This window comes from Dipodomys merriami, unplaced genomic scaffold (genome assembly GCF_024711535.1).
Source record: "Dipodomys merriami isolate MVZ:Mamm:240054 unplaced genomic scaffold, mDipMer1.0.p SCAF_1, whole genome shotgun sequence".
NCBI lineage: Eukaryota > Metazoa > Chordata > Mammalia > Rodentia > Heteromyidae > Dipodomys > Dipodomys merriami.
This window is the reverse complement of record NW_027202270.1, coordinates 40,887,332-40,897,584: the sequence shown is the minus strand read 5'-3', so window position 1 is coordinate 40,897,584 and position 10,253 is coordinate 40,887,332. Positions and strand designations below refer to the sequence as shown.

The 10,253-nt window shown below is 34.6% G+C and overlaps 1 protein-coding gene across 5 annotated transcripts in view; it reads right to left on the bottom strand.

Moving 5' to 3' along the window:
• Positions 1 to 276: 276 nt before the first annotated feature.
• Positions 277 to 10,253, bottom strand: part of Lnpk (lunapark, ER junction formation factor) — an 80,367-nt gene continuing 70,390 nt past the window's right edge. For 4 of the 5 annotated variants that reach the window (XM_070020527.1, XM_070020504.1, XM_070020511.1 and 1 more), the window contains exon 13: positions 277 to 9,654. In XM_070020527.1, coding sequence (XP_069876628.1) covers positions 9,416 to 9,654 — 239 coding nt within the window. In that variant the 3' untranslated portion in view covers positions 277 to 9,415. The remainder of the gene's footprint in view (positions 9,655 to 10,253) is intronic. The other variant, XM_070020535.1, reaches the window with a different exon arrangement.

Genomic DNA, 10,253 nt, shown 5'->3' with positions numbered 1-10,253 from the left:
TACAATTCTTTGCTGGCTTGAGGGCGTTGGGGATAAATTGGTCTTATCAGGATCCACTAAAACCTTAACAATTGCTGCTTTCCTCTTTGGTAGTTATAGAGTGGGTGGATGAGAGGACAGCAGAAAAAAGAAAATCCTCATTTTTTTTCAGTAGGATTATGGTTCTAAACTCAAATATAAGGTAAATTCATTAAGCTGAATTACAAGAAACTGCCTTATCAAAAAGAATGTCATACATGCAAAAAAGAATCCAGATGTCCAAAACATGTCTTAAGCATCTCACTTTTATTTCATTCTGTACTATTTTATATTTTAGCTATATGGAAACATCATTGAGAATACAAATGCATTCCAAATATGTTTGATTCTTTTTTATGCTAGAAAAATCAAAGATTTTTTACAAAGTAAACCACTATGTTTTTTTTTTTTAATGTGTCAGCTTGTAGTAGATGGGCAAAACCTTTAGAATTCTTGCTCTAGACAGTAAGAAAATGCATTTTAGGGGGAAAAACATGAATAATAATTCATACAATATCACATTAGCATTTCGTAATTATACTTGCTATGTATAGGATATATTCTTTTTTGAGGTAAGTGTCCAACATTAAACTTGAATATTTAGGCTTATATACTGCAAAAAAAAAAAAAGACATATTCTTAAATTACATTGTTTGCTTGTAGCTATCCAAGTCCCACCAGATGCAGATAATAAAAAAAAAAAAGGAGCAATTTAAACCAGAAGGATCCCAAAGCTGAGTTTGGTTATCACATCAAATGGGTTATAAATTAGATAATGAGGGGAAAACAATATAAAAAGAGGTATTTTTAAATACCCCATATATCATGGGAGCAATATAGGCGCAAGGACAGGGAGTATTGATATCTTAAAGAGAGTTTGTTAAATACACATTATTTCCTGTGCAGACTCTACCCAAATGCTAAACTCTGTGAGCAGGATTAAGCTCCTACAACTGTTAGGTCATCTCCACCTTAAATCATGTTATTGAGCATCTCCTGCTAGGCACAAGAGCATTAAAAACAAAATACACATGGCTCCCTTCCATTATGCTCCACTCTATTATAACCACAATTCTATATTCTTGAGTTCTGAGCTAGTCATCCTTTCTAGTCTGTTATTTGTACGAGTTTCAAGTAGAAGTAGCACATGAAGCAGTTTGCTGACTAAAGCCAAGCCCACCACTTATTCATGCACACGTAGCACATCCCATAACAGGTTTTGGTTTAGTTTGAGTTGGTCTTCTTTTGTTTGAGATGAAAAGGAAGAAAATGATTAAGAAATATGTCCTTTGCATAGCTAGCAAGATCAATAGAAAGCCCACGGATTGGGAGAAGATCTTTACTAGCCATACAACGGACAAGGGTCTCATATCTAAAATATACTTGGAACTCAAAAAATTAAATCCCCCAACAACAAATCCTCAAAGAAACAACTGCCCAATAAACAAGTGGGCGAAAGACTTAAAGAGAAACTTCTCTGAAGAAGAAAGAAGGATGGCCAATAGACACATGAAGAAATGCTCAACCTCCCTAGCCATAAAAGAAATGCAAAAACAACATTGAGATACCACCTCACTCCAGTTAGAATGGCAAAAAACAAGAACTCTAACAACAACAGATGCTGGAGGGGATGTGGACAGAAGGGAACCTTACTTCATTGTTGGTGAGAATGTAAACTTGTTCAACCACTTTGGAAATCAGTATGGAGGTTCCTCAAAAGACTTCATATAGAGCTCCCCTATGACCCAGCAATCCCACTTTGGGGCATTTACCCAAATGTTTACAAACAAGACCACACTAAAGCTACCAGCACAACTATGTTTATTGCAGCATTATTTACCATAGCTAAGATACGGAACCAACCCAGATGCCCCTCAGTAGATGAATGGATCAAGAAAATGTGGTATATATACACAATGGAATTCTATGCCTCCATCAGAAAGAATGACATTGCCCCATTTGTTAGGAAATGGAAAAACTTGGAAAAAATTATATTAAGTGAAGTTAGCCAGGCCCAAAGAAACACAGGTCCCATGGTTTCCCTTATTTGCAATATCTAGTATATGTATGAGTCAAGCGGAAAAGGTCAGATAATGTGATGTCAGGAAAATGAACCCTTAGATATGTATTTTAATGTTTTTTTCTTTCATGCATGTGTTTCTAACGCATTTATAAGATTATTTCTTTGTTGCTTTGTATGTCCCTCCCCCACAGTATAACCCCCGCTTTCACTATACTTGATGTCAGTATAACTTGTGGAGGAGATGGGGAAAAACAAGTCGTTTAAGGATTCAGGTGGACCTGTTGCAACAATGAGAAGTACAAGTTGTCATGTCAAAAACGAGTTTTACAACGTCGGTGGGGGGGGGGAGGATTGGGTGGGGGGAAGGGGGGGAGGCTGGGAAGGGATGTGAAGGGTAAACAAAGGAGGAGGCTGCAATGCTTGGTAAGAAATGTATGCATTATCCTGCCCATGTAATTGTAACCCCTCTGTACAGTATGTTCTCAAATAAAATAAAATTAAAAAAAAAAAAAGAAATATGTCCTTTGTAGAGTGTTTACAGAGAAATCTGGGAGATAGACACAACAAAACACAAAAGACCAAGAGACTACATTACATAAGTGTATAAAACACACAAGTTTATAAACAACACAAAATTTCTTAGGAAAACTAAGGAAGATATTACCTCAGATTACAGATGGAGCCAGGTCAAAATGAGAATTTAAACTGAGGAGCATCATAGAAAGTATGAAATGCTTGTCTGTGGACAGGGAGAATGGGAGAAATAGCCTGTAAAAGTAATTAAAATTCCAAAAGGCGTCTGTGTAAACTGTCTATGGAATTTGTTATACTCAAATGAGTATTTTTAAAGATTTGTATTTTAGATAGCTCCAACATCAATGTGGACAGCTGATCCTCAATGAGAAACTGGTAGAATTTAAATAAATTGTTGACAACAAGTTCCCTGGGCCTTCCTTTCCCTACTCAGTAACTCAAAACTTTTAGGCTTACAAAATTCTCCATAGCACAAAATTTTCATATATATTAATGTTTGTATGTACTGAATGTGTGCATGGCAAACCGGTATTGTTTCTTCTATATATGAGGCACCAGGAATATGACAATGAACAAAATCAAGACATGATCCTGACTTCAAGAAATTCATAGCGCTGTGGGAAGATAATATTATGAAGGAATTTCAAGTGGAGGGTGTGTGAATGGAAAGTCTGAGAAGTCTAAGCTTAAGAAAACTATCCTTAAAAAAGTAACATTTACAATATCACAGAAGTATGAGAAACCAAAAGGAACAAAAGTAAATTTCTTTCCGTTACCAGGATAGTGTTCCATAGATAGTGAAAAGCACAGAACATGGAGGCTAGATTCAGATTCCATTCAGATTTCATTTATACCATCCGTAAATCAGTCCTGGGAAATAAATTTAATCTCTGCTTGATGAGAATCTCTCCTCCTCAGTCACTGGGAGAATTGTAAACTATATAATAATACACAGTTTATGAGCAAGAGTAAGTATTCAAAATATGTTCATTGAATTCTCCACTTTTTTCGCCCTTCAAAATTAGAGTACAATAAAAATATTTATTCATAAAAACAAATGATTTCTTCCAGATTTCCTAAGTCAAGTGCCAGAGATCTGGTAAAAAGGCTTTGGCAGCTAGAATTTTGGCCTATTCTCACAGAATCCTGGACTAAAGATTTAAAAATCTAACTTATAAGAGATTTTTTAGAACACTTCTTGATCTTCCCAGAGTACTTCCAAATTCTATTTTGATGCCAAAGAAAAGAGGGAACATATAAATATTTCTAAATGCATAAAGCAGATAATTTGTTTTAAGAAATATGAAATAATACATAATAATGAAGTAATAATAATAATATCTTGGTATTTTCTTCTCTGAAGGCCTACCAGCAGTATAGATTTAACCCCATATAATAGGCACTCTGGAGAAAGAATAGAAAATTAAATGAAATAAAAGCTTCATGCAAAGGTAAAATGATCAAGAGCAATTGAAAGACATTTATCCAATAAATTCAATTTTTTAAAGTATATATAAGTACTGTAAAAGTTTAAATTGTAAATTTCTGAAGAGAAAAAAGTTTATAAAGTTTTAATTCTGTACTCATTTGCATTTTTGTTTCCTAACACATAAATTTATATTTTTGTCTAAATTCAGAGCAAGAATTTTATTGACCAATAGTATTAACATCTTTAGAAATTTAATAAACTTCAGACAAGTCAAATTAAAAAATTGTTAAGATTTAGCAAATCATCTACTTACTGCCATCTCTCCCATGGCTCACCTTTACTTAGTACCTGAGTTATTCTTAATGGCTCATTAGGCATTTACAACAGTATTTAAATCTTTGTTATAATTTTTACAATAAATAGAAGTTGTGACAGATTGTAACTCACTTCATTATTTTCTCCCAATTTTCTAGCAGTTCCATTATCCATGATCATTTCAAACTACCAATCCTCCCCATTCTTTGACCCTTCCACTGTTTTGCACACAATTCCAATAGATAAAAAAAATTAGGATATCTAGAAATAGAAGCAATCATGGTAAATATTAATCTTTGTAACTCCCAACATTGAGAAGCAGTAGAAAATAGTTTAAATGATCCAGCATTGAGATCTGAGTTCTGGTTTAGTTCAGATATCCACTATGACTTAAAATGACAAAGACACTGAACATATCTGAAACCCAATAGACAATAGTCAATGGAAGTGTACAGTCAGAATCACCCTCCCTTCCCTCCTGATTCATTCCCCATAACAATATTCCCCCAACTACATACAATGGCTTCATGATGAAAAATACTAATGTCAAGGAAAGGTCCAGGTATGGTATTATAAGCCTGTAGTTCCAGCTACATGGGAGGCAGACATAGGATTGAGATATGAGCCTTGTCAGAGCAAAAGAAAAAGTTAGTGAGACCTTATCAAAAAATGAACTAGACGTGATGGCACACCTCTGAAACCCTAACTACAGAAGCAGCAGAGGCAAGAGGATCTAGGTCTAGGACTGACCCCAGGAGGAAAAAGTGAGGCCTTTAAAAAAGAAAGAAAGAAAGAGTACAAAATGGGTATGGTCATGGCTGAGGTACTAGTGTGCTAGCCCATCCAAGGCAAGGCCCGGTTCAAACCACAGTACCATATAAAGAACAAAGGGCCTATCTTAACAAGTACCCAAATTCCCAAACTTGGGTTTAACTGGAACTATTTCAGCAGCTACTTATTCAATGCCCTTGCTATCTACATGAACAGGCTGCCCTTAGGCAAAAGAAGGGCTTGAAAAAATTTAGGGGAAAACTTGCACATACAGCACAATCTTAGTATAGCTACACTGATAATGTGTATAGTGATACAAGTGTATAAAAAGATGCCAACAAGAAGTAAGAGCAAATTTATCTAGGGCTTTACAGGCCAATATTCATAAGTTTGAACCTTATTCCAAGAACAATAAGGAATCATTAAAGGGGTAAGCAATGATATGCTACTGCAATGCACAGAAAAAACAGTACATGGGCAAAGTGGAGACAGGGAAACTTGTTAAAAGGAATCTTTAAGTAACCTGAGGTGATCAAGGCATGAATTAGAAGGTAGCACAGTAATAATTGAGAGTAAAGCCTCTAGAGAATGGGGATGTAGCTCAGTGGTAGAGTATATGCTCAGCATAGATGAGGCTCTGGGCTCTATCTACAGAGTATTCTCTCTATAATGAAGGACTCTCCTATAATCCTGAAATAAAAAATTTCACAGAACTGTTGTCAAAGAACAAAATTATATATATGCATATATATATATATATATATATATATATATATATATATATAACTTTTAGGATGTTGTCTGGCAGAATAAGAAAGCAGATGTTTTTATCATTACTAAAACAATGCATATGAGACAGAGAAATGAGAATATATGTAAAATACATTAGGGAAAGTCAGGCCTAGTGGCATATACCTGCAGTCCCAGCATACAGGAACATAAAGCATAAAGATCTCTAGTTTAAGGCAAGCCTGGGATACAACAAAAAGTTTGAGGCCAGCCTAACTAATGTCTCTCTCCTGTTTCCCTCCTTTGTCCCCTCCCTCTTTTCTTTGCTTTTACACACACACACACACACACACACACAGCTCCACTGCTAGCTTTTTGGTTAATTGGAGCTGTCCAGGCTAGATAGCTTTAAAGTACTATCCTCAGATCTCAGCCTCCTGAGTAGCTAGGTTTACAGTGAGCCATTGGTGCCTGGGGAGCATTTTTAATATACAGATTGTGAGACATGGCAAGAAGTGGATGAATATATAGCTATGTAGAGAAGGAAACAAACCAAGATTGAAGATCTAACATTCAGATAGACAGTTGAGAACAGATAACAGATAACAACTAAAGAATATGCAGAGGAAGAACTGACACGAGATAACAGGAGCTGCCCATAGAACACCAACATATAAAGGATGGGCAGAGAGAGAGGAAGAGTCTTGCAAAGGGTAGCAAGAAGGCAGAGAAGAGAACCGTAGTATATTAAGAAAAAGAAAAGCCATTTCAAAGAAGGAGTACTCAGCAATGTCAATCTGCCAAGCAGTGAATAAGAACTCAAAGTTTTCACTGGGTATAGCAAGTTATTCATTCACATATAAATGTGTCAGGCATTGTGCTCGCTCCTCAAGATGTAGAAGAAAACCTTTGAAGAGAGTTAATGACAAGCAAATAAAACACTTAGGAATTGTGATAAGGATGGTAAAGAAAGATAGGTCACATGATGTTTGAGTAAAGGGCACTGGCCTTTTACTGATAGGAGGATGAGGGCATCTCTCTAAGGAAAATAAAATAAGCCAAGACCTAAGGCAGGAAAGGACTGAGTATGGCCAAAGAATTAAAAGGAGGTTTGTATGGCTATACTACAAGAATAAAGATGGGAAGGAGGGAGAAACTCTCAAGTCTATAGATCACACTAAGGAGCACAGTTAAGAAGGATTTAGATGATGACCAGCCAGTGAACTGAAGATGGCTCTAACCATTAGTACTGAATAGATGGGTTTTCTTCTTTTACACTAGTTTTAATCATTAGGAATGGGGCATTTTACTATTCTTCCAATCATTGTTTATTATCAAGATAAACTTTTCTATTTTATATACTATCAGGATAAACTTTTCTATATTAATAGATACTATAAAATCACAAGCACATTATTTTTATATTAATTTTGCTATCCTTTTAACCATGATCCTTTTTTAAATTTCTTTCAAATATATCCATATCTCTTCATTCTACCAGTTTTTTTTTTCCAAGATACTTGTTTTCAAGTAATGGACATCAGAATTTAAATGTTTTATAACAGGATGCTACAGGGTACTGCTAAGACAAATATGGGTTAATAACCCATCAAAAACTGATGAAAATTGCTTTCTAGAAAGGTTATATTTGAGTTTTATTTAATCTTCATATTTATACACATACATATGACAAAGAAAAAGTGGTGAAGAAAACTTTGGTTTTGTCCTGAGCAGTTGACTGAATGCTGATTTGTTTTTCATCTACCAGAGAAAGATTTTGTATTTCACAGAGATATCAATAATAATGCATGCTCCCATTTTCTTAGTAGCTATTATCAGGTAAGTGAACTAGGCACATTACAGAAATTTTCCTAATTACCCCAATATCTCTGAAAAACAGGTAGCAATCTTCCCATTTTACAGATGAGAAATATTTACAGAGAGGTTAGGTGAGACTGCTCAAGACTCTAAGTCCAGGACTGGAGCCATTATACCAAGTTGCCTGAGACCATTAACAGTTCTTTAGAAATAATTGTTAAATGATAACAAATCATAATGAATTTTAAATAATATAAAGTTATATTCAATTCTAACTGAAATATTAGCCAGAGACACCACTGTTGCATAACAATGTTAATGTGTTTTTTGTTTGTTTGGTTTTTTTTTCGAATTGGAGGATAGCCAGAGATCAGTGGCTCATGCTTGCAATCCTAACTACTCAGGAGACTAAAACCCAAGGATAGCAGTTTGAAGCCAGGCCAGGCAGGAAGGAACATCCATGAGACTCTCTAATTAACCACAAAAGGCCAGAAATAGAGATGTGATTAGCCTTGAGCTAAAAAAGTACAGGAGAGCATTCTGGCCCTGAGTTCAAGTCTCAATACTGGTGTGTGTGTACACACATGCACATGCACATGCACACACACACACACACACACACAAATGGAGAAGTACAAGGAAGCTAAAGCAAATTATACTGTATTTCTATACCAATCTATACCAAGATTTCTATTCTAGGTCCACTTTCCCCCATTTGATTAGCATACATATTTTATCCAACAAAGTATTAGCACTTAGCTGTCTGTTTTTACAAAACATTCATCTCTCAAGAACTACAAATGGCTTAAGGTGTTTCCAAATGAGAAAAATAACTAATTTTTTTTTAATTTGAAAAGCAACAAGTCAGAACAAAGGCATTATGATCTGTTCTCAGCAGAAGCTATAGATTTATCATATGTGAGGTCTGTTTCTACATACCCAAGTCATCAACCAATATATGATTTAAAGAAATCTAGATATTTAACAGAAAGGAATTGCTGCCAGGTCATATTTATTTTCCTTAACAAAACACACACAAGAGCACAAAATTCACTTTTATGTCATCATTATTATTTTACAAGTATAAATAATACTAAGAATTCAAGTACAGTCAAGTGCAGGTATATTTCCTATATGTTAATATGTAAACATAAACTAATTATATACAACATATGCCTTTGGCCCAGCTGCAAAATAAAAGACATCAAGAGAAACGCTGCACTTGACTTCTCAATTACATTCTTACTGAGAATTCGTACCAATGCCTATATAGTTACAATTATAACTTTAATATCAATGTAAACACCTAAACAGATATTTCCACCCCACTGGCAAATATCTCGAGTTAAAATTCTAGGTTTTAATGATGAAATATTCAAAAATCTTAATTGTGTTTTATTTCCTTAAAACAAACACAACTAGAGAATTATTCCTAACCAAAAGTATTCCTATGTCAAAATAAGGATTATTTACAAGTGATACATATAGAAAACAAAAGTGCTATCCATTTTTGTTAGGATAGACAAAATATCTAAAAGCTATCTAAATTTGTGAATCATTGTACATTAGAAGTATCTCATTTCACTGGTATTGCTTGCTTTTAACTTCAATAACCTCTAGTTTAGTGATATACTGAAATTTCTAGGCAATCTGAATTTAAATGGTTATCAAGAATATACATGTAGGGGCAAAAAATATTTTTAAGTACCATCAAAAAAAGCAATAACTGACATCAACAAGGCTACAAATATCCAGTTGAAGGCACATGGAAATATTTACTACTTTGTCATCAAAGATTCTCCACTTAGTTCAAGATTAGTAATAGAATCAGCTCTGAAAATGGTTGATTTGGCTTCATTTGTTGAGTTTTCCTCATTCTCTGTTTCTTCTACTTTCTCCTCTTGTTCCTCTGAGCCAGATGCCTTTTCTGTCATTTGGTTTGTCGGCTCTGTAGCTGGTATTTTGTCATCTGTCTGTTCTGTGCTGTTTTCAAGGACATCTTGTTCTTCTAAAGATTCTGGAAAGATTCAAGATTTCAGGAAAACAGAAATGTTAAAACTGTTAAATACAGCAAAATACACAAACACACACGTGGCAGGAACGGATTAAGAAACAATACAATTTTTATTGTGACTCTAAAATCTTTTAAAATTAGTACTTTCTATAAGAATATATATGATGTAGTATCACTGAAGAAAAATTAGGATATAAGCCAAAATTATATTTGAATGTTTTCAAAACTACTAGCTTCTAAAGACACATTTATCAGTTGGATACCCAACTCCCAAGTCTAACAAACAGAATTAGGTGCTATAAGACTTACTGTGCAGCCAATAAACTCCTAGATTATACTGTAAGAAGAAACTGTTCCCTCTTATACCTGAGCAATCCTGTAAGCAATGTGTAAATTTTTACTTTTATGTGTACGTATGCATGTGTGTGTTTAGGTGATTTCCCATCTTATGTTCATCTTGATTATTCAAGGAATGAGGAAGTCAGAATTCATCTTTTTCAAAAGTATGGCAAAATTCCCTCTACCCCAGAGCAAGGCAAATTCTCACTCTTTAAAACTCTAGATCAGTTATAATCCTAGCTACTTAGGAAGCAGAGATGGGG